This window comes from Hordeum vulgare, chromosome 4H, assembly GCF_904849725.1.
Source record: "Hordeum vulgare subsp. vulgare chromosome 4H, MorexV3_pseudomolecules_assembly, whole genome shotgun sequence".
Classification (NCBI taxonomy): Eukaryota; Viridiplantae; Streptophyta; class Magnoliopsida; order Poales; family Poaceae; genus Hordeum; species Hordeum vulgare.
Window position 1 is genome coordinate 474,160,439 of NC_058521.1, and position 25,246 is coordinate 474,185,684.

General features: G+C 42.1%; 1 protein-coding gene across 3 annotated transcripts; it reads right to left on the bottom strand.

Annotated features, from left to right (window-relative positions):
* Positions 1–18,278: 18,278 nt before the first annotated feature.
* LOC123449016 (palmitoyltransferase Hip14-like) lies at positions 18,279–25,006 on the bottom strand. 3 transcript variants are annotated; one of them, XM_045126079.1, is made up of 11 exons: positions 24,560–25,006; positions 24,348–24,482; positions 22,117–22,183; positions 21,357–21,453; positions 21,154–21,250; positions 20,976–21,059; positions 20,388–20,428; positions 19,528–19,593; positions 18,799–18,858; positions 18,648–18,699; positions 18,279–18,542 (listed from the first exon to the last, which is right to left on the bottom strand). In XM_045126079.1, exons 1-11 carry the CDS (start codon positions 24,723–24,725, stop codon positions 18,466–18,468), a joined length of 942 nt encoding a protein of 313 aa, XP_044982014.1. In that variant the 5' UTR covers positions 24,726–25,006; the 3' UTR covers positions 18,279–18,465. The 3 variants fall into 3 exon arrangements, with proteins under 3 accessions (XP_044982014.1, XP_044982013.1, XP_044982012.1); XM_045126078.1 differs by lacking the exon at positions 18,648–18,699 and having other exon boundaries at positions 24,560–24,983; XM_045126077.1 differs by lacking the exon at positions 18,648–18,699 and having other exon boundaries at positions 18,451–18,542; positions 18,715–18,858; positions 24,560–24,983.
* Between the last annotated feature and the right edge of the window lie 240 nt (positions 25,007–25,246).

The window sequence follows — 25,246 nt, forward strand, 5'->3', positions numbered from 1 at the left end:
GCCTTAATGAAAAGGCGGTTCACAGAGATGGCGAGTTGCAAAATATCCAACAAGCTAGCGTGAGGGTGAAAATGACTTATGAAGGAACTGTGATATCAGATTCCACTAAGTACTGGACAAACAGTTTTCTACCGAAGTGCACGAAAAGACGGATCTACCAATGGTACACAAAAAGGGGATTTATTAGTCCTAGATGATAGTAAAATATGGGGCAACAATAGCTAGTATTCATACGGTTTTCACAGAACATCCAAGGAGGTTATGCAATATTCAGATCCCTACTTTTCCTGCAACCTATAGTTGGAGAAGGTTTTCATCGAGGAATCAAACAAATATGTTATGGTGATGAGCACAACATGAACCCTATGAACTCCATTGAACTATAGTGAATGACCTAAGCAGATCCAGTACAAGAAACAAAAACCTTGTGGACCCTCCGTGGATGGAGCCCTTCGTGGACTCTCGCAGCCATTACCTCTGTGGGCTGAAGTCTCCACTAACATGGACGTACGATAGCGCCACCTATCGGAACCATGCCAAAAATCACCGTGTCAACCTCATGCGTATGATCTCCCTACCTTACTCCTCTATTTACACTTGCATGTTTACTTTGCACTGCTATACTATTAGAAATACATATGTAGGGTGTACTTGACTTGTTATAATTGTTGTTGCTGCCTCCCAAGTAAAATTGGGAAAAGGCAAAAAAATATCTTGTCAAGTAGTCTAATCGTCCCCCCACCTTAGACATACTTTCGATCCTACAATCTTCAGTACAATGATCATTGCATCCTCGCTTTGATCCATATGATATAATCCTTCTATGCGGTGCGTTTGTTGGGACCCGGTGAATTGTGAGTTTATGTTCAGATTATTCATGATAAATATTTGAGTCTTATCTGAATTCTAATATGATTCTTATGTGCATGATCATGATAGCTTCATAATTCTCTCTGATATATTGAAATAGTTTGGCCAACTAGATTAATATTTATTTGGTGAGAGAGGTGCGTTGTAGTAGGTTCAACATGGCGAGTTTCTATATCCCAGTGTTAGAAGGGGACAAGTTGCATCTTTGTGCTGCTGCTACTAAGGATAACGCGATCGGGGTTATTCATATTGCTTGAGTTTACTTTGTCTACATCATGTCATCGTTCTCCATGCATTAGTCTGTTTTACTTAATACTCTAGATTCATGTTGGATAGCGGTTGATGAGTGGAGTAATAGTAATAGGTGCAGGAAGGAGTGAGTCTATTTGTTTATGGACGTGATTCCTATATACACATGATCATTGCCGTGAATATCACATAACTATCCGTTTTTCTATCAATTGCCCAATAGTAATTTGTTTACCCACTGTATGTTATTTTCATGAGAGATGCCATCAAGGGAAACTATGTCCCCGGGTCTAATTACCATTTATTTAGAAAACCTTCAATACCTTGCTGCCATTTACTTTATTTCATTTTATTTTACAATTTACAATTATCTACACATCTCACTTTCTTGCAAATAATGAGACCAAGGGGATTGACAACCCTCTTGCCCGCGTTGGGTGTAAGTTGTTTGTTCTTTTGCATGCAACCGCTCAAGATGGTTGTTGTTGATATTCCTATTGGTCCGATAAACCTTGGTTTCATAACTGAGGGAAATACTTACCAACATTGTGTTGCACTAACCCGTCCCTCTTCACGGAAAATCCAACGCAGAACGCATGTATCAAAAACTAAAAAAAAGCATACTAAAGCAAACTACGCTCCACGCAAAATGCATATCATGTGATGAATAAAAATGTAACTCCAAGTGACATACTGATGGATTGAGACGAAAGAGGGGATGCCTTCCGGAGCATATCCAATCTTGGACAATTGAGTCTTCATATAATATTACCATGGTGTGCCTTGGGCATCCCCAAGCTTAGGCTCTTGCAGCTTTTTATTCCTTCGTCCATCGTGACAACACCCAAAACATGAAAACTTTGGCACACAAAAATCAACAGAAACTTCGTGAGATCCATTAGTATAATAAACATATCAAATAGTTTAGTTACTATTTTAAATTGATTCATATTTTATTTTTGCATGAGGTACTATATTCTAACTTCTCCATGACTTATACCCCCCGATATAAAACCTAGCATCATCGAAACAAGCAAACTATGCATGCCAAAACAGAATCTTTCTAAAATAGGATAGTCTGTAATGATATAGTTAACTACCATACTTATGTAACTCCAAAGATTCTAAAAAATTAGGAGGACCTGGGGAATTTGTATAGAAATACTATGTAAAACATTCAGATCAAAAACACATTCCAGTAAAACCACAGAAATTCTGCACTGGACACTAAAGTTTCTGTTTTTGCACTGTATCAATTTTAGTATTATCCAAGTCATCCCAAATGCTTTACTTGGCACATACACTAACTTAAAAAAATACAATCAATACAAAGGCAACAATCATTTTATGTAAAAAATAACAGGAAGTATTGGGTTGTCTCCCAACAAGCTCTTTCTTTATAGCTATTAAGATAGGCTTGAGATTTCAATGATGCTCGCATGAAATATAATAATTGAATCACAAAGAGAGGATCATATAGCATGTGAAATACACATGTAAGTCTAGCATACTTCCTATGCATAAGAATTTTACAGGAAAACAAATTCTCAAGACAGTTGAAATCTAGCATATGAAAATAGGAAGTATGAAGCATTAATAATTTCAACACAAGGAGAGGTAATTGAGTAACACGCAAATTCCTGTAACCATATTTGTCTCTCTCATAATAATTTTATGTAGGATCGTGTTAAAATTCGACAGTATAGCTGTCATATAAAATATTCTCTCCGTGATCCATACTCACAAGAGTCATACAATCTTCCAAGGTAGTGGGATCAACATTAGCTAAAGTCATGACCTCTCCAAACCGGCTTTCAATATTATTGCAAACATTATTATCCATAAAATATTCATCATGAGGCTTCAATAATTCTTCAAGATCAAAAGGAACATCATCATCCCAATCATGATCATTGCAATAAGTAGTGGACATAACAAAATTATCATCCCCAAGCTTGTAGCTTTGCATATCGCTAGCACAATTGGCATTAATAGAATTTATAGTAACATCATTGCAATCATGATTTTTTGGGTGCAATAAAAATAATTTCATTTTCACCATACGGAACTATATCAAGTTCATCTTCATAGGCATCATTAATATTGGCATCGTGGCCATAAGAATAGCAAGCATCACGTTCATCAAGAGGGGATATTTCAATCGAATCAATGGAATCATAATTTTGTTCCAACGCAACAGATATTCTCTCAATAAATTCTTTAACATAGGCATTAGAAGCATAGTTTTCATAGTAAAGTATGGGGGAAAAAATCAGATTTGTAGAAATTAGCATCATATTTTTCAATCAAAGAAACAACTTCATAAGCACCCTTAAAAGGAAAAAATTCTTAAATTTGTTCGATATTATAATAACTATAAACACCCTTTGAATAGGAAGATAACATTTCATTATCATTAAACCAACATAGGTAGGGGAGGTGTTTTTTAGGGTTCTCATAGCAACAAGTAAAGTCATGAATTTCACACACATTCCAAACATAGCACATCAAACACGTTATTTGATGGCATAAGAGTCCCCCGTTTTGAGACAATCGTTGACGGACAAAATGGGAATACTTATCTAATGATTTTCCCTCAACTAAGCTAGTTGGGGTTTCAGCACAATCATAAATAGATAGAAGATGATCCAAATAGAAAACTTTAATTGGATCCATAAGTCATTACCATCTCTTTGCATGTGATGACATGATTATAGCAACCAAACAAGTAAACTAGCAAAGGTAAATATTTTTTGTATTTTTGATTTTGAAGGAGAAATAAAAATATAACACAAATAAAAAGAAGAACAAGTGAATGATACTTTATGCAAAGTTACTTGATAGTAGGTTGACAATACTCCCCGACAACGGCACCAGAAATTCTACCTGATGTCTATGATCTGCGTTGGGTTTTGCAAAGAGGAACGGATGATGAAACACAATATAGGTAAGTATTTCCCTCAGTAGAGAACAAAGATTTATCGAACAAATAGGAGTAACAACCAACCCCCATCTTCAGTGACTGCGCACAAAAGAAACAAACACTTGCACCCAACGCGGTCAAGAGGGTTGTCAATCCCCTTCTCTCGTCATTTGCAAGCAAGGAAGTAATGTGGTTGGAAGTTGCAAAGTGAGAAGTAAATGAAAATTAAATAACGACAGCGAGGAATTGTAGCGTTTGTAAACTTATAAGTGAATAGACCCAGGAGCCATAATTTTCCCTAGTGGCATCTCTCATGAAAGCAAGCATACGGTGGGTAAACAAATTATTGTTGGGAAATTGATAGAAAAGCACATAGTTATGTGATATTCATGGCAATGATCATGTGTATATAGGCATCACATCCATAAGAAAATAGGATGACTCCTTCCTGCATCAATTACTATTACTCCATCCATCGACCGCTATCTAGCATGCATCTAGAGTATTAAGTAAAACAGAGTAACGGTTGGAGAGTGATGACATAATCTAAACAAAGAGAATTCAATTAATATGAACTAACCCCATTATTTTATCTTTAGTGGCAAAAATACAAAGACGTATCTTGTCCCCTAATTTGTTAGTGGGATACAGAAATCCGTCACATTGAACCCACTACAATGCACCCCTCTCACTGAAGAAAGATCAGTCTACTTGTCCAAAGCAAATCAATAGATCACACAGATTTATGAAGCTATGATGATCATGCACATAAGAGTCTGATACGTCTCCGTCGTATCTATAATTTTTGATTGTTTCATGCCAATATTCTACAACTTTCATATAGTTTTGGCAACTTTTTATACTATTTTTGGGACTAACATATTGATCCAGTGCCCAGTGCCAGTTCCTGTTTGTTGCATGTTTTTTTGTTTCGCAGATTATCCATACCAAATGAAGTCCAAACGCAATAAAAAACCTATGGGGATTTTTTTTGGAATATTTATGATTTTTGGGAAGAAGAATCTACGCGAAATGATGTCCGAGGAGGTCACAAGCCCAGGAGGCGCCCCCCCTAAGGCGCGGCAGGCAGGCTTGTGACCAATCCCTAAGGTGGTTGGGGCTCTTCTTTCGCCGCAAGAAAGATATATCCGGAAGAAAATCGTGTTAAAATTTCATCCCAATCGGAGTTACGGATCTCCGATAATTTAAGAAACGATGAAAGCCAGAATCTGGGAGTGCAGAAACAGAAGGACACACAGAGAGAGATCCAATCTCGGAGGGGTCTCGCCCCTCCGCTACCATGGAAACCATGGACCAGAGGGGAAACCCTTCTCCCATCTGGGGAGGAGGTCAAGGAAGAAGAAGAATAAGGGGGGATCTCTCCCCCTCTCTCTCGGCGGCGCCGGAACGCCGCCCGGGACATCATCATGTGACGGCGATCTACACCAACACCTCCGTCATCTTCACCAACACCTCCATCACCTTCCCCCATCTATATTCAGCGGTCCACTCTCCCGCAACCCATTGTACCCTATACTTGAGCATGGTGCTTTATGCTTCATATTATTATCCAATGATGTGTTGCCATCCTATGATGTCTGAGTAGATTTTCGTTGTCCTATCGGTGATTGATGAATTGCTATGATTGATTTAATTTTCTTGTGGTTATGTTGTTGTCCTTTGGTGCTCATCATATGAGCGCGCGCGTGGATCACTCCATAGGGTTAGTAGTATGTTTATAGGACTATGTATTGGAGGGCAAGGGTGACAGAAGCTTCAGCCTAGCATAGAAATTGATGCATACGGGATTAAAGGGGGACCAATATATCTTATTGCTATGGTTGGGTTTTACCTTAATGAATGTTAGTAGTTGCGGATGCTTGCTAATAGTTCCAATCATAAGTGCATAGAATTCCAAGTAAGGGATGACATGCTAGCAGTGGCCTCTCCACATAAAACTTGCTATCGGTCTAATAACGTAGTCAATTGCTTAGGGACAATTCCGCAACTCCTACCACCACTTTTCCACACTCATTAAACTAACGTACTTGTTTCTAACCAGCCCCTAGTTTTATTTACGTGTTCCTTCTTTTCTTGCAAGCCTATCCTATCACTCCTACAAAGTACTTCTAGTTTCATACTTGTTCTAGGTAAAGCGAACGTAAAGTGTGCGTAGAGTTGTATCGGTGGTCGATAGAACTTGAGGGAATATTTGTCCTACCTTTAGCTCCTTGTTGGGTTTGACACTCTTCCTTATCGAGAAAGGATACAATTCATCCCCTATACTTGTGGGTTATCAAGACCATACAGAAATCCGTCACATTGAACCCACTACAATGCACCCCTCTCACTGAAGAAAGATCAATCTACTTGTCCAAAGCAAATCAATAGATCGGAGAGATTTCTGAAGCTATGATGATCATGCACATAAGAGTCATATTTAGAACTCATGGAAGACTCAAATATTTATCATGAATAATATGAACATAAACCCACAATTCATTGGATCCCGACAAACACATCACACAAAAGAATTACATCGGATAGATCAAAGTGAAGGTGTGATGCTCATTGTATTGAAGATTAAGAGATATAGCCATCTAGGTACTAACTACGGCCCCGTAGGTCTGTGGTGAACTACTCACACATCACCATGGGAGCAGCAAGGATGATGTAGAGGTCCTCTGTGATTGATTCCGCCTCCGGCACGGCACTGGAAAAGGGCTCCAAATGGGCACACAGCATAACAGAGACTTGCGGCAGAGGAAAAAATGTTTCGGGTTGCTCCCTATGGTTTTTGGGATTAATGAGAATTTATAGGACGAACAGGTATGCGAGGAGTCAGCCGAGGGAAGCACGAGGCAACAGGGCGCGACCACCCCCCTAGGCGCACCCTGTTGTGTGGTGCTCCTCTTGTGAGGCTTTTGGCCTCCTCCCAAAGCTTCCATGTCTTCTTTTGGTATAGAAAGAATCACCAAAAAGTTTTGTGGCAATTGGACTTCGTTTGGTATTGTAAACCTGAAAAGCCAAAAACATGCAGAAAGCAGCAACTGGCACTGGGCACTAGGTCAAAAGGTTAGTGCTAAAAAATAATATAAATTGGTAAATAAATACCCAAAAAGTATCCTAGAATGGTAATATGATAGCATGTAAGAATCAAAAATTACAGATATGTTGGAGACATATCACTCGCCTGCATACCGAGCGTGTGGTGAGCTTCCCCAGTCTCCCCCTTTATCAGGTTGTTGTCATCGACAGTTCTGGTCCACCCGCAAATTCTTGTCCAAATTTATCTCTATCAAGCTGAACCAAAAATGAGCAAAAGACCTTGCTATTTTTTCTCTCTATCAAGTGTAATCTCCCCAAAAATAGACCATATGGCGCAGTGATAGGCACATCTTTGGACGTAGAGTACTCTAGAGTTTTGGTCAAATTTAGAAGGTTCATGGAAGAGGTGGCTAGAGTATATCTTTAGAGAAGAGGTGGTTAGAGTATGTGGATTTGGTTAGAGTATATGTTTAGATTAGGAGTACTCCATTTTATCTGCATACTCCATGGTTCACATTAAAATGACGCAATCTTCAGTTTATCTACATGACACAATCTGCATGGTTCAGTATGTGTATCTGGATTTGGTTCAGTACTCATGGTTTCTGAAGTGTTTGTAAACCACTGCTTGAATTGTTTGTGCTTGTAGACAACTGCTAAGGACTCCATGGTTTTAGAATTTGCACTAGTTGGAGTACGAGTATGAGTATGGATTTCTGCTACTTGGAGTAGTTCCTGAATTAACTAGAGTATGAATTAATTGTGCCATTAAATTATTGTTGTGGTGGTAACAGTAAGAGTAAGATTTTTGGCATAACAAGAATTAAACTTAATATTGCTAGAGCACAACAAGATATGCTTATGTTTATCTTAATACACTATCAAGATTTGAGTGGGTTTTCCTCCAGAATTGTTTTCAGTTATTGGAGTTAACGGGAGATGGAGTAGAATGTTGCTTGCTGAAGTAAAATGTTGCTCATGTAGTACTCCTGTCCTATCCTTCAATTCTTCTCCTCTCATTTCTTATCCTCTTCACTCTTATCCATTTAGAAAACTTCAATAAATTCAAGAACTTTCATATAATTCAGAAAACTTCAAAAATTTCTGAAACTTTCATATAAAATACAGAAACTTGCACACTCCATTTGAAATCCATTTCAAACAACACAATGTAATCCATTTCATACTTACACATAATGCCTATCCACAGAGAATACAAGTATCAAGGAAGCATTTCCACAAACAAGTTTCATCATAGCACTACAAGTGTCAACATACTCCACAACAAGTCTTCCAAGCATTGCAAGTCTCAACATACTCCACTACTCCATGCCATGTTGTTCACTCGACATCTTGTTCTAGAATCTCCATGGCGTTTTCATAAACTTCATGAGGAAAATTAATCCTAGGCGGTATGATTACTTGCCTTCCCAATATCTCCTTTAGCAAATGTGGAATTTTATAAGAATTTCCTCCTCCATAGTTTCATCACTTTAACCATGATGGTCCGAAGTGTTAGAAATATTTTATTGAGTTTTTTGGCATCATACTCGTTAAATTTTTCCTGCACACCTTGAATCAGTTCTTTGATAGTCGTGGGAGCTCTGCAATCGGTCAAAGACTCAAGGGATCTGAAATATCAAAGATCAAGTGCGTTCACATCATGAGAATTTGGAGGCTGGTTTATTATTCTAATGTCCATACCAGTTGTAGCCACATCTTCTACGAACTCTGTATCACCAGGAAGAATGTGTGTACTCGCGTTGTCCTGGTGGATCAATATTGGATAATATCATCTGCAGGCCATGCTTCCTTTATTCCTGAAACCACTTTATCTATCATATACCGCCTCATCACATGTTGGTTCATAGTGACAGACTTGATTTCAATGGTCCCTCTTGAAATATTTTCACTTCTTCTAGCAGCTTGAATTTCTTGCAAAAAAAATCCATACACCAATTTTCCCTCAGAATGTTACATTGCCTTGAGCATCATACCTAGGTCGAGCAACAGCGGTGAGGAACATAACTTTGCCAATATAGGTCTTGTTCCGAATAGTTCTGATCGGTTCATGTTCCTCGGGGAGGAGGTAGTAGTATATGTTCATTTTCGTCATAAAGAACCATTTTTCGTCGACATGAACAATGTTGTGCATATTGGTGAACTTAGGTCTTGCAGCAGCTAAAGTTGTCTCATCAAGCATTGTCATACAAAACTTGATCATGTCTCTTCTATTCTTTTCTTTCAAGGATGGCTTCAAACAATTAGAGTGCCTCCTAATCTTCTGAAGCTTGAGTTTTTGCTAGAGTGTAGTACGACTGACGCCCAATTGGCAAGCTAGTGACTTGAGAGTCGACCTTCTGTTCAATGGAATTGTGGGGATTTGGGATAGAATATCATCCCTTCCTTTTTGTCCACATCTTCCTTTCTTTTTGGTGGCTATATCCACCTCCTGACCAATCGCTATTTGTCGCTCTACTATCATCCAGATTTTTCCATATGTTGAACATGAACTTGAAAATTTTGAGCAACATCCTTCTTTTTATTTCTTTTGAACTTGCCTCTAGTGGCTAGATTCACGTTCTGCAGTGCCATGTAGGCAACATATCTTAACTATAGATTCATGCAGTGACAGTCCAGCTAGTGTTCATTCAGATTTATGAATGGGTATAGTTAATTCACTAATATGATAAGTGAAATCACCAGTTGGTGTCCGCTCTGCTACCATGAAATTACTTTTTTTTGAGGAACTGTCTTTGAAGCAAATTTCCTTAGCGTTAAGCAGACGTGTACGATTCGCTTGATCCTAGTGGGAACATTACAATCAAGTGGGATGTGATGCACTGATTGAAACTAAGACCTACTTAGTTCAGTTTGTTTGAAGGTAAGACAAATTTCCTTGGCATTTCACTGGATGTGGTTGTTAATGGCCTGCAAATTTTATCATATTATCCAGTATTGTCACCCGGACTGCCAAATACTACCAAATAACATATCCTTGTCTCCCATAGCACTTCAGCTCAATCTATTTGAAGGTAAGATCAATTCAGTGCATGCCCCTATTGCTACACAAGTCCACATCTACTTTCGCATTCTTACACGAGCAAATTCCATGAAAAGAATCTTCCATGAGAACATATCGATTTGTTTTTTCTTCAAATGCAGGAGTACTCTATGGATTACAGAAGAATTGGTTTGTAAGATTGCACACAAGTGATACTATGCAGACAGATTGATCCGTGAGATCGCAAGAATTGATCTGCTCATGCGGTTATGCGAGGGCGCGAGGTGAGGAGAACCTACCTAGAGTCCACGTGATGCGTGCGACCGCACCGAGCAGGTGGGTTGGGCACGGCAGGATGAATCTGGGGCAGAGGCGACCAATCTGGGGCGGCAACTACCAAGCAGGGTGCCGCGGCGAACAAGCTAGGCGCATGCGCTTGGGGTCGAGCGCCTGGAAGAAGGGGTTGAGTGACTAGAGGCGAGGCCAAGCGCTTGGACGAAGGGGCCGAGTGACTCAAGGCGGGGTCGAGTGCCTGGACGAAGGGGACGACGCGAGCTCGTGGAGGAATATCGAGATAGATCCTCGAGGAGGATTAGGGCATGAGCTCCTAGAGGAAGAAGACGACGCGAGCTCCTAGAGGAGGAAGACGACTCAAATTTCAAATCAAGGACAAAACTGTCCATTTCCTCATTTGTTGGCTATGTTTGAAAATTGTAAACGCTCTTATAAAAGTTGACAAAGGGAGTACCAATTGTAAAAAAGGTGCATCAAGGTGTCCTAATCCTTTTTACATCAAAGGCCAATCCAGAAATTTCTTCTATAGGAAGTAAAGTGCTCTCGATGACACATGGGAATTGTCGTCTAGTCACGTTCATCATGTTTAGTTGATTCGCGTTCGGTACTTTGATAATTTGAAATGTGGTTGTACCGGTGCTAGGGTGATGTTATAATTGAACAAGGAACCCTCTTATGATTAGCCCCTCTTGCAAGCATCTGCAACTAGGAAGAATAATTAAGATAAATCTAACCATAGCATGGAACATATGGATCCAAATCAGCCCCTTATAGAATAATGTATAAACTAGGGTTTAGATTATGTCACTCCCGCAACCCATCATCTGTTTACTACTCCCGAATGTTTTACCTCAGGCCCAAATCTGGTGAACTTTCATTTATTCGACATTCACATGATAGCACTAAAGGAAGAGCAACAGACACATCATCAAAATATCGAACGAATACCAACTTCACATGATTACTTATAACAAGACTTCTCACATATCCTCAAGAACGAAAGTAATTATTCACAAATAATCATCATGTTCATGATCAGAGGTTTAATTAACATGCTTAAGTATCTGAACATATATTCTTTAACCAATTAAGCTAAATAGCATCAATCATGAGATGTAATCAACACTACTAGTAACCCACGGGTACCAATCTGAGGTTTGGAGACAAACATGAATACAAGAGATGAACTAGGGTTTGATATGAGTTGGTGTTGGTGAAGATGCTGATGAAGATTAGTCCACCCACGATGGAGGAAGCATTGGTGATGACGACGGCTTTGATTTCCCACTCCCGGAGGGAAGTTTCCACAGCGGAATTGCTTCGCTAGAGATCAAAAGAGCTCATGTCCATGTTCCGCCTTGAGACCGTAACACTTCATGCCGAAAGTAATCTTCTAGTTTTTTCTAGGTAAAATGACTTCATATAGGAGAAGATGGGCACCACAGGCTTGCTAGGGGGCCACGAGCTCAAGGGACGCTCTCTCGGGGGTTGGGCACGCCCTGTGAGTTAGCGTGCGCCCCCCAGGCTCGTGGCCTCCTGGTGGGTCCCCTTCTGGTATTTATTTCGAAAATATTTTTATATATTACAAAATAATTCTCTATAAATTTTCAATTCATTTGGAGTTCGAGAGAATATCCAACTCTTTTGTAGCCTTTTCCAGTCCAGAATTTGAGCTCCCGGCAATCTCCCTCTTTATGGATTTTCAAAAATAAGAGAGGAAAGGCATTAGGATTGCATCATAAAGTGAAATGATGACTCAATACATAATAAATATCAATAGGAAAACATGATGCAAAATGTAAGTATCAATTTGCAGTACATAATGTATGTTATCCCAATTGGTGATGTGAGAACTACTCGAGCCCCTAATCCAGCAAGCATTTTGGATCCGTCAAAGTACATTGTCCAATGGGAATATGTGATGTGCTCTTATGGAGCTTGAACTTCATCCATTATGCCAAAAAAAATACACTAGCACTTGAGACTTAATGGCTTGTCATGGCTGATATGTGATTTTGAAATGTAGGAGCTCAATTGCCCACTTAGAAACCCTTCATGTTTCATCCTGGTTATTGATTATATCATTAAGGGTTACTTCAAATGCCACTCTGATTGAGCATTCCTGGAAATAATGTCATCGTCTCTGAGATGCCATAAAGACTGCATATGCTATCTTCTGGTAATGTGGATACCTGGTTTTACACGGGGTAGGTACCTCGGAAATGTAATAGACATGCCTTTGAACCTGGAGCTTGTGCCCTTCAACGCCATGCTCGATGACTAGAACTGTACCCACAACTTGGTTTGTGCGCGAGATGTATAGCAACATCGGCTTGTCAGCTCCAGGTGCTGCCAGTATGGGGTTGGTAATGAGGGGTGTTTTGATCTCCTCCAACATGACACCTTCCTCGCTAGTCCATTGAATTTATTTTTGTTTGTTATAGAAACCTATAGAGGGGCAAAGATTTTTCTTCGAGACGAGAGATGAAACAACTCAGAGCGGCCATGCAACCTGTTAGTCTTTGGGTATTATTAAGCTTTGTAAGGACCTCTAACCGGGCAAGGGCTCGTATTTTATTAGGGTTGGCCTCTATTCCTCGATGTTAAACAATGAACTCGAGCAGCTTGCCCGCAGGTACTCCCAAGACACACTTCTCTGGATTGAGTTTTATGTTATATGCTCGAAGGTTAGTGAATGTTTCTCAGAGGTTGTCGACTAACTAGTTGGCGTTTTTAGTTTTGAAAACCACATCATCTACATATGCTTCAGCAACTTTACCAATCTGCGGTTCCATCAATGTTTGAATCGTGCGCTAGTATGTTGCACCTGCATTTTTTAATCCAAAGGGCATTGTATAAAAGCGTATTGGCCTGTAAGGAGTTATGAAAGCAGTAGTTGCTTGATCAAACTCCTTCATTTTTATTTGATGGTACACCAAGTAGGCATCAAGGAAATATAGTGAATCATGTCTTGCTATGGCATCTACGATCTGGTCAATACGTTCAAGGGGAAAGGGGTATTTGGGGTAAGCTTTGTTAACGTCTTTCAAATTGACACAAAGGCGACATGACTTATCCTTCTTGGGTACCATGACCAAGTTAGCGAACCAATCGGGGTGTTTGATATCTCAGATGGATTCGACCTCTAGCAATTTAGCTAGTACTTCCCTCATAGTCGGTCTTTGGGGATCGGAGAATCGGTGAAGCGCCTGCTTGACAGATTTAAAGCCTTCTATTATATTTAGTATGTGCTTGGCAAGGCGCCTTGGGATTCCTGGCATGTCCGAGGGGTGACAGGATCCCAATTTTCCCAAAGGAAGGTGTGCAATGCTTCATCCACCATTAGGTCTAGTTGTGTACCAATGGACGTTGTTTTATTGGCGTTTGTTGGATGCACTTGAAATTTGTCTATTTCGTTGGCTCATTTATATGACATACATTTGGATTGATTGTCGAAGATGAGATCGTCTTTGTCGATAGTTATGCGTGGTGCCATTAGTTCCTCGGCCGCAAAGGCCCCAGCTAAGGTTTCCAGGGCGAGCTTCGTCATTTTGATCTCGGCTCTAAGTGCTCTATGCGGGTTGCTCGCTATAGTAATCACGCAATTGGCTCTCGGCATCTTGAGACTCATGTAAGCGTAATGTGGGATTGTGTAGAACTTTGTGAATGCAGCACAGCCTAGCAAAGCGTGGTAACCACTTCGGAAGGGCATAATGTGGAATTTTAACTCCTCGTATCGGGAGTTCTGAACACTAAATCGAGAGTGATTTTGGTGCTACATCGCTCCTCTCGGGATGATCCCTTTAAACATGGTGTAACTAGCCCCGGTGCATGATTTATCAAATTGCATTTTCTGCAGAGTGTCCTTGTAAATGAGGTTTAAACTACAACCACGATCCATTAAAACCTTTCATATCCAACATCTGTCCACTATGGGGTCAAGGACTAAGGTTACCGTTCCTTGGCTCGGGTCAGTCCTCGGCCGATCATGTTGCCAAAAAAGTGATAGGCATGTTCAACCATTTATCCAACGTTGCTACATGATAAACGTGGCTCTTCTCCCGAAGGGCTCCTTTCCATTGATTCCTTGGCAGATGAGTTTCACAGATCATTACGATCTCACACTCGTTACATGATATTGTTGGACGCTTGTTATGCGTTCGAGTGCTATTGAGGAGGTCTTCCCCTTCCTTTGCCATATGTTTAACCACCCAACAAGCTCTAAGGCTACGAGTTGGGTTTGTGTTCAGCAATATAGAGTAGATTGTACATGGTCATTCCAGGAGTGCGTCGAGGGCAATTTTGCTTCCTATTACACACCTCTTTCTTTTCCGTAATGGCTCATCTACTTTAGGGCATCGAAGGCACTCACTTAGATGAATATGCCTATCATAGTTTGCTGCTTCGACTCTAATTGAATCCTTTTGTTCCTTTTGAGACAGTGAGGCGTCCTCCATGATGCGGAATCTTGATAGTAGGTCTGATAGTTCAGAAAACGATTGAACTCGTCAACGAGTGAGGGCGTTCAATATGCCCTCATCTTGGACATATTGTCGAAAAGCCGCCAAAACTTCTAGGTCGTAGCAATCTGGAATTTTGTTCTTTGATGAACAAGAATCTCATCTGGAATTACCGAACTGTCTCTCGGGGTTATTGTTTGACGTTGATTAGGTCCTAGATATTGGGTGGTCGTGAATTACTCTGGCAGTACTCGATGTGGGGATCAAAAAATTGGCCCTCACATGTTGTAGGCTTGATGCTTTGAGGTACTCCTCCCGAGATTGTTGTGCCAAAGTTGAACCAGTCGAACTAACATTCTGATCTGGGCTCCAGGCGCCTTACAATTGGTTAGGTCTGCTGTCCTTCAATGGTTGGTGTGTTGGTTCTTGGTTCACATGCACCCGAAGATCCTTGGTCGATTTAGGAGACAGAGCGAAACGCATGACCATAAGTTCAAGATCGCTGCCCCTCAACTCTTGAGGAAGGAGGGCGAGAGAATGTGCTTTTCCCCTTCATTTGATCCGATGACATGAGGTTTTGGCATAGGAGACACACTGTCTTGGATTTGATCGTTGATTGATACATGCATCGTTCCATGGTGATTGTACAACGGGACATGTATGGGCCACCAATGTCGATGCTAAAATCAGGGATCTCGGTATTTGGTCCCGAGTTGAGGATCTTGGAACAATGGTAACATGAGACAAGGGAGACGATGTTTTACCCAGGTTCGGGCCCTCTCTAAGAGGTGGTTGTATTGATTTGATGTAGTATATTGTACAAGATGATCGACCTCGAGATTGGATGATTGTGTTCTAAACTCTAAGGCTGGTAATCATGCCTCTAAAGACTAAACCCCTCGGCTTATATATGCATCTGGGGTACCTAGGCTATACATACGGTCAGTTGCCAATTAGGAATAAACATGCTAGTATTAGGACTCTCCTTGTAGTACACATCAAGTCTTCGGTAGTTTCCATCTTGATCACATCGATGGTCATAGCTTCGGTAGTCCTTCCTCCATTGGTTGGCGGGTCATCGGCCCAGTCCATGGACGACGGGTCATACAGGTTGACAACCCTTAGTCCAGGACACCGTCACCATGATCTTTGCACTTAATGGAAGAAGAGAATGATGAGGTTTACGAGAAATCAAATAGTAAAGTAAGTCATGCATCAACATGACTAGTCTAAGAGGCTTATAATCGATGTTAATGCAAGGAGTAGGGATTGCCATGCACCAAATGCACTGGAGCTATTAGTTTATGAAAGCTCTCCTAATGGACTAGTGGGGTGTGCATACAACTTGCTTGCTCACGAAGACCCAAAGCATTTGAGGAAGCTCGTCATTGGAATATAACAAGGCAAGTTCTATAAGGTAGAAGTCCCCAACTAGTATATAAAACATGAACCATATAAAAATTCTATACGAAATGCAGTAGTGCTACTTTCAAGCCTCTTTATGATATCTGCTGAAACCAGGTGCTCCTTCGAAGCACATGTATACACTTGAAAGGAATAGTATGTCACTCCCCCTCTCTTGTTCTCTCTTTGGCACTTATGTGCTCCTTTTTTATCCTCGCGAGTAGAAGCAACACTCCATAATGATGACAACACATTTTAAATTTACTTTCAACTCAAAAGATGAACATTATGTAGAAACTCTAATGAATGTCTTTGAAAGTGTACCAGGAGTAGCATATATGAAACAATGATGAACGATGGTCTAGCCCCAGCAATATCATGCCAACTCAAAATATGGATTACATTGTAAATCTAGATGCTAATTTGTCTCGCTTGTGCGAGACAGAGCGTTGCATCGCCTTTAGGTTGTTTCTAAATGCATCAGCGTATGGTTACACATGTGCATGTAGGAACACATATTACTCTTTTATATATTTTTTCAGGATATTCTAAATACATATACTTCTAATATATTGAATTTTTTGTAAACGTCTAGCACACATTAAAAAAAATTATTGCAGTGGAAAATATTTGTTTGTGTAAGTTATAGTAGATATGATAGTATTCCAAAAAATGTTTGTGCCATTTTAAAAACATATATATATAACGATAAAAAAATCATGCAAATGAAAAATTAGACGTGACATTTTACTCAAAATATTCAGATGTTTAAAAATATGTATGTGACATTTTACAAAAATGTATGTGCAATGTAATAAATTGTTCATGTAGTTTCTAAAAAAATGTAACGTATTATTCGAAGAAAAGTGTCAACATGTATTTGGAATTTTTAACAAGTATACAAAAAATATTCAAAATTGTACTTGAGAAATATTTTCATGCATTTGAAGAATGTTCAATATGTAAACAAAAAATATTTTACATATATGCGATAAATTTATAGCTTGTATTGAAAAAGTAGACATGTATCTGGAAAAAAACGGAACAGAGAGAGAAAACATCAAAAGAAAAAAGATAAAGAATGAAGGAAAAAAACATGAAAAATGGGCTTGTGACGAGTTAGTGTTGGATGAGGAGGTTGTGACAACTGATGATGTTAATACCTCTGGCCATGAAATAATAGAAGAATGAACTGGACCGAGGCAATGTGGACAAACAGAGGTTAGAGAAGGATCTGGATAGGCTTCCATCTATTTCGGTCGCGGTAAACCTTTCCCTATTGAGTCATATTACTAGCTAGGACTTAAACGACATTTGTGTGTGGTAAGATCGCTGCTAATGAGAAGGAAGATCACAACTTACACTGTGCACCACCAAACACCGCATAATGCATTAATCCAGACCAACACTGGCCACCAAACGCCATGGAAAAATTGGTTCCTGAATGCAGTCAGTGTACATACAGGCTACCAAACAACATGCACTGCATGATTTTTGGCTTACAGGTGCAAAGACCCAAAAACGGTGCAACCTACCGCACACAAAATAGACATCCCCAAATGCACGCCGAGAGGACTGCAGTGTGGTTTCCCCGCACGGCAATGCACCTTCTTAAACTGGCTGGCGGCTAAGCAGCACGTCGTTGTCGGTTCAGGCATAGAGAAGCTGGGAAGTCATCGTTGCCTCAGCGTCACACTTTTCTCTTGTGGCAATCGCTAGTGGGGCAGCGAAAATGACAGCAACAAACTGATGCACTGCACTAGTCTGCATTATGCAGTAAACCTCCATCGAGATATGCAGAATTACTTACTACTATTTCAACACAACGGATCGACCTGGTCAAAGGTGTAATTACTTACTACTATTCCAACACAACGGATCCACCTGGTCAAAGGTGTAGCGCTCAAAGCATGGAAGTACCATTTGCAGGAATATAGCCTGAATTGCCATACTGATGAACTGATAACCATACTTGGTCGGGTGCCCAGATCACATTTGCGGCGACGCGGCATTCATCAGCACACAGTTACAGTCCAAAGAGGATTTTCAAATAATGTTAACTTCTCATATTAAGGCAGACACCGGACTGCCACAGTCCAAATGATGCACAGACCGATGAATATGAATCAGTGTAACAATAACAGGCAAAACATATCTCCAGGAATCTTGAGTGGGTGGTCTCCGGTCTTGGTGCGTTTTAGATGGTACTTGTATTATTTCGGCTTCAGGAACTCCCTAATGTTACAAAGTATGCCTTTGTCGTATGGATTGACAAACTTGACTTCAAAATCTGCATTTGTGGTTTGAAGAGCAAAAAAAGTCAAACATGTTTCGTATTTAAAACGCAATAAGAGGAATTAGTCGGTCAGCCATAATGTTTATACAGGTAAAGCACCTGACTGAGGCTGTTCCTTCATTTGGAATTCAGGATATTTCTTCCAGTTTATCTGGATAAATCTCACCTCTTAGCTATAAGAAACAGCAAACGAGAAGACGACCTGCAATTGGTGAAGAAAGAGTCCAAAGCATGGGAAATTTGACATTACCCACTCATCTGTCCTGATGTTGAAGCAGATGCCGTACACATGCCATATCAGGAACACAACCTGGCAAGGAACAGCAAAATTCATACCCAGGACATATGAGAAACAACACGGTAGTAAACAGTCATAATCAGCAAATTTGGTCTAGAAAAAGGCTCACAGCAACACAAGTGCAGCCATGGCCTTGCATAGGAAGATAGATTTCAAGCTGTGCCAAAAATAAAAAGATCCGCCAGCTGACATATTTAAGGTATTTGGTCAATCATAGAAAATGCATCCAGTGACTGAAATTAGAGAGAGCAAACTGATATTTCTATTTGCATGCTTTCAGTGTGCATCTATATCAGGATTGATGTAGCTAAATACTCCCTCCGTCCCATAATACAAAAGCATTTTTTACACTAGGACAGAGGGAGTATAATTTTGCAAATGTCAGTTGTGATCCTCTGCAGCGTACATTATTTGTATTCATTCTCTGTCTGTAATTTATGAAGCATGACCTGTTTAACGATTATCCTCAATTCTATCCAAAATTTTATTCTGATTATCTTGTCAGATAAATTGTTGATTGCATGCAGACAACTCTATCTCAGAAGCGAATATTGCCACAGTTCAGACACATGAGATGTTTTTTCTCCTTCCAAATAATACATCTCATTCATGTGCAGAGGTAAATGGTTACAGAAGCAAAAAATTATGGTCAACGTGGCTTCCAAGAGGTTAACAACGAACCTGCCATAACACTTGGAGGACTGAGAAGAGCATTGTGCCAATCACCATGTTTAGAGAAAAATGATTCTGTAAAATTGCCCAAATTAAGTATCATGCAGTGATCCTTACATGTAATGATGCTATCTGATGGTCAAATCAAACAAATGAATTGTGCGGGGGAAATGAAAAGAATGCTGTCACTAAAATATGACAGGATTCTTCAAAGCAATCTGAATCACACATTTTCTGGAAGAACACACCCAACTACAGATGCACTTGTTGTACCTAAATATCTGAATCTACTAAGATAGACCAGCATTGATCGAAAGTCGAAAGTCAATGTGCACTGGTGCATCCATAAATCCCTAATGCCTAGAAGACAACCATTCTGTGTTAACATGAGCTGTTTGTTTTGTGTCTTTGACAGACAAAGTTTGCCTTGCTTAACTTTGACCAAACTTTGCTAACATCTACTCCCTCCGTTCCTAAATACTATAAGGCATTTTAAAGGTTCCTATAGGGACTACATATGAAGCAAAATGAGTGAATCTACATTCAAAAATATGTCTACATACATCTGTATGTAGTCCGTATTGAAATCTCTAAACGGTCTTACATTTAGAAATTGAGAGAGTAGTTTGATGCAAAAGTTTTGGGTTTTCTACTCTGATAGTATTTTCGGGAAAAAACTTAGCCAAAAAATTGGGACCACCCAGATTTTGGTAAAAGAAAAAGCTTTCCATGTTCTATGTTCAGGCATAAGCCAAACCTGATCAATGTATAAAACCTTTCATGCAAGGAACAAAAGATCAATTGGCTTGACAATGTAATCATAATATCACCTGGCAAGGTATGCAAAATAAGATAATGGAAGGAGATACCTCAGTTCTTAAAGTTCCTGAAGTTATGCATCTAGTTATATCTGTAAAATAGAATACAAACAGTTATAAATGCAGCGAAATCCATGACTGCAAATACTATTTGAATATATGAAACGTGAAAGTTCAGAAATAGAAATGTATGTAGAATGTCCTTTTTTTAAAAGACCTTTACAGCTGTGAAAGTAAACCTGGGCAAACACCAGGACGGGCCGGGTTTCAGGTCGGAATCGTAAAAGACCGACCTTCCTGTATCAAGCCCGAGCCCAGCCTGAAGCCCGAAATACACTCTGTTCTCAAGCCCCAGACCGGCCTGAAATCAAGCCTGAAAGCCCGGCCCGAACGCTGTTTTTCAGTGTACACACATGCAAGCCCGGTCCAAAATACAGAAAAAGATAAGCCCGGCCCGAAATACATTCCAGGCTGCAAAACAAGGCCCAAGCCCTGCCCGAATGGCAAGCCTGACCCAGCTTGGCCAGGGTTTTTCGGGCCGGGCTGCCCATGCCCAGGTCTATGTGAAAGCATGTAGACCAGCTACCCAGGAAAACAGTTAATTTATTTCAGACATGAAGGAGATAAACAGCCACATACATTTAGTTGAACACATTGTATATGTCGATTCAGCAACAACAAATCCTGTCAAAAGTGCCATAAATAGCCTGTGGTTTTTCTGTCCTGCAAAACATGGTATGCAGATTAAAGTGTGCATCTATCTATAAAGCAATAAAAGAAGCAAAAGTATATATAGTATAATAATGTAATTAAGTACCTATGCAGTTACCAAATGCAGGGCAATGGTGGTCATAACCTCTAACATTTGCTTTGCAACAGTTACAATTCCTCACCCTTGAGAGTGATGGATACTTCTACACCAAAAGTACAAAAGATGACAGCGTGTTAATGCACGACCTCCACATTTCAGGTTAGCAACTTAATATAACAGCTTCATTGAAAACTCTACTTTCTCAACACCTCACTCGAGCATATAGCATCCACGAAATCCTTGCAGCCAGCCTCTTCCAAAAATGAAGATTCGTATGCAACAATGCCGGGATCACCAGAAAGAATCCTGCAATAAAAAAATCAAACTAAACCCCTAATCCCAAAGGCAGTGGTATGCTAAGGCCAATAAATGTTAAGCAGAGTATGTCCAAAAGGAGGAAAAAAATTAAAAGCCTGAACTTCATTATGGAGTCCAAGATGAATCTCGAACTTCCAATCCCCAAAATTTGAACCCTGATCTTATAATCCTGACCCAACCCTTGGATCTTGAGCTTGTTTGACACACCCGCGAAAAGAGTGATCGCAATCGAAAACTCATCCTCTAGCACTCTTCTCACTGACATTCCTAGCCCTCCCCAAATTCACTCCCATTTCTCGCTCATCGCCGAGCTTCCTCCCATGCCACAACCTCCTTCCCTAGCTGTTTTCCCGTCCTTGCCAGTGTCCATCTCCAACGCCGGCCCTACGCTGCTCATTTAGCTCTATTTCTCCTCACCATCTCCTCCCCCACTACACCCTTTTTCCTGGTGTGCCGAATAAGTATAAGCTCAAGGTCAGGATCAGGATTAGAAAGTTCAAAGTTCCACTTTCAGTGACTGAAAGTCCGGGGTCCATCTTGGAACAAGAACCATAGTTTAAGGTTTGAAATGAACAACTTCCTTAATTACTAAATAGAGCTTAGAGATTGGTAAGTGCATCCCAAAAAATATGTTCCAGAGGAGTAGCTAACCTGTAAAGTCCCCAAAGAAGCAGTGCACACTCAGCATTAATCAGCATGTCTAGTAGAGAAGAGGTATCTGCAAAATATAAGGCTACTTATAAAACAAGGACATTCTAGAGTACAGTTAGAAAACTATCAGAAGCTCTATACACTTATTTAACTATACGCTGCTCCAAGTGGCATATATTTTTTTTCTAACAAATTATGCATAATGCAAGGAGGCGAGTATAAAGTACATGCTGAGAATCCCAGAAAAAATTATGGCACCTGATGTCCTGATCTACAATTCCACCTGATGTCAGGTATTACCATATTTATTTAAATAGAACTATACTCTAGAATTGCAATACATCAGGAATGGTTCTTAGCTCCATCCATGCACCAAATGTAAGCCAAGGCCATCAGGCAGGCAAGCGGACTCGCCAGATCGCATCTGGCCCCCACGCCGCTCCCTCCCCGGGGCGACACGGGCGGCGGCTCCAGCCCACAGCCTCTCCCCTCCCGCCTCCTTCTCCCCCTCGCCGTCGCCGGTGGCCTCCGGCAGGCAAAGCCTGCGCGGAGCCGGCGGCGGCGGGGCGCTCTTTGGCTGCCGCTCGCTCGTGGGATGGGGATACGGCGTGTGGTCGGCGGCTGACCAGCGCTTGGCTCCGGGGCGGCGTCCTGGCTCGCGGTGGAGGAGGTCTCCGGCGTGTGGCGCAGGATCTGGTCGCGGCAGTGGGCGCGCCGCTGCGGGCGAGCGGTCATGGTTGTGGCGCCCGTGGGGACCCAATCTGGACCCTCTAACGCTGCGGCCGGCGCGGACGGTGTTGTTGGGATGGAGGGAGGCTCGGCTCCCTGCTACGCATCCTGGAGGGGCCTTTGCTGCGTTCCTCCTGCTTGGTGCCGTGGTGGTGCCGGCTGGTGGTTCAGCTGACGGGTTGCGGATCTGGCAGCTCGTCCGGCGAGTTGGGATGGGGTGGCGACCCGCCCTCCCTGCTAAGGTCCTCTCTGGCTGAAGCGTGCGGCCGGCGGTGGTGGTCATCTCCTCCGTCGAAGGAGGTCGGTCTGAGGCTGGATGGTCAGATCTCGAGATCCGCCATCTAGTTCCGGCTATGAGTCGGGAAGACATAGTTGCCGGTGAAAACCGAGCCGATGGCAGACGATGGCGACGTTCTGTGTCGTTACCTTGATGAAGGCATCGTCGTGTAACTATTGTCGACCCACTCGTGCTGCTCCGGGGGAAACCCTAGGATCTGGTCTTTCAGATCGGACGATGGCGGTATTGCGGTGTCGTTTTCTTTCTTGGGAGCATCGTCTGTGGAGCAGAGCTGGAAGACAGAGGCAGGAGGTGGAGCGGCTTCAACTTGCACGGAGCTTTCGGTGGAGATGTCAAGTCATGCCTGGCCGACAGGTGCTACGTTGTGTCATGCCTGGTCGGCAGGTGCTACGCACGACAGATCTTCCTGAATCTTCGCGTCTGGACTGACGAGCGCGGGCGCTGACGCCGTTGGGCGTCGTGGTGGCGTCGACGGATGGACGGACTGACAAGGATGATACAGATCTCTCTCCTGAAGATGGGTCAGCGGTCCGATGATGATGGCGACGTCTAAAACGTGTGCATGTGGTGTACGCTTTCGGTCTGTTGCACCGGCTGTGGGTTTCGATACGTTATGTGGATGGATCGGTGACGGCTTCGGTTTTAGATATGGGGAGTGAGAGCACTCCACATTATCGAGTTTTGTAGGCGTGAGTGGTGGCTTCGGATGGTTTGATGTATGTTCTTGTTAGACATATGTTGAATAATTAATAAAGATGATGCAGAGGGCGGGGGTTTAACCTCCTTTTCCAAAACAAAAAAAGCTCCATCCACAAATATAGCATATATCTACAGCAATAAACACCGGCCAAATGGCATTCCACCAGTGCACTGAGCTATAACGAATGCTTGTTTCTATTAAAAAGGAAAAGGAATGCTTGTTTCTATTAAAAAGGAAAAGGAGACCGTACACAATATGCAATTTCAAACACTATGAAGGTGTCTGACAATTTCGTGGATCTCAAAATGATGTGCCGGCTCAATCTTTCGAAGGTGCTCATAGGTGCTCATAAAGGTATGGTGTGCGTTCATAGGGATGAGTGTGTTCGTAGGGATGAGTGTATATGCGTATGTATGAGCGTCTCCATTTGTACTGTGTTCAAAAAACACTAAAGACATATGCACACTCTGCAAGTCAAACAGATGTAATGCACGGGGATTTCACCTCTCCGGATGACGAATACGTAGACGCCCCACAAAAACAGCACGTTGAACAGAACGAACAGGGGCGCCGACGCGGCCACTCCGATGAACCTCCTCCAGAACCTGCCCAACAGAATAGCCACCAGGAATACCAAACCTGTGCAGCAGGCAACCGAAGCAAAGTCAAAATTGCACTGAAAGAGCCACAGGAAAGCAAAGCAAGCACAGACTGACCTGCGACGGGTAGCATGGCGAGGAGGGAGATGGATGGGAAGAGGCGGGGCACTATGGCCACGGCGAGCTGCGAGAAGAGCACCAGGCCGCATGATACCAGCGCCGAGCACAGCACCTCCCATGGCGACCTCCGCAACCGGTGGAGCTCCGACGCCAGCCTGCTCATCGCCGAGAACTCCTCCGCCACACCCTCCGGATCCCAAGAATCATCAATAACTCTTGAGACCGGAGATCCAGCCGGGGTCGGTACGGCCAGAGCAGGGTTCCGGCGAGACTCCACGATCTTGGCGGATTCCGAGACAGAAACTGAGGAAAGAATCGAAGGAGATGCGGGCGAATCTTAGTGGAGAACTCGCGGGGGAATTTCGTCGAACGTGTGTACTCGGCGGTGGTGTGGGAACAGCAACAACTAGAAAGGCGTCAAAGGAAAGGGCGGTGCTAGGCGCCGGTCAACTGGCGCCAGCACACTCGCCGGTCGCATCCTGGGCACTAATTGGGTTGTTTCCCGACCGTTGGATCAAGCCCGGAGCATACCTGGCCAAACGGGCCGGCCCGGCCCGGCACGGCCCGGCCCGTCGTAATCATGCCAGACACGGCACGGCCCGCCTAGGCCCGATGAATATACGGGCCGTGTGGTGCCGGCCCGCGTGCCAGTCTCCCAGGTCCAAGCACGGCACGTGGTCTAAT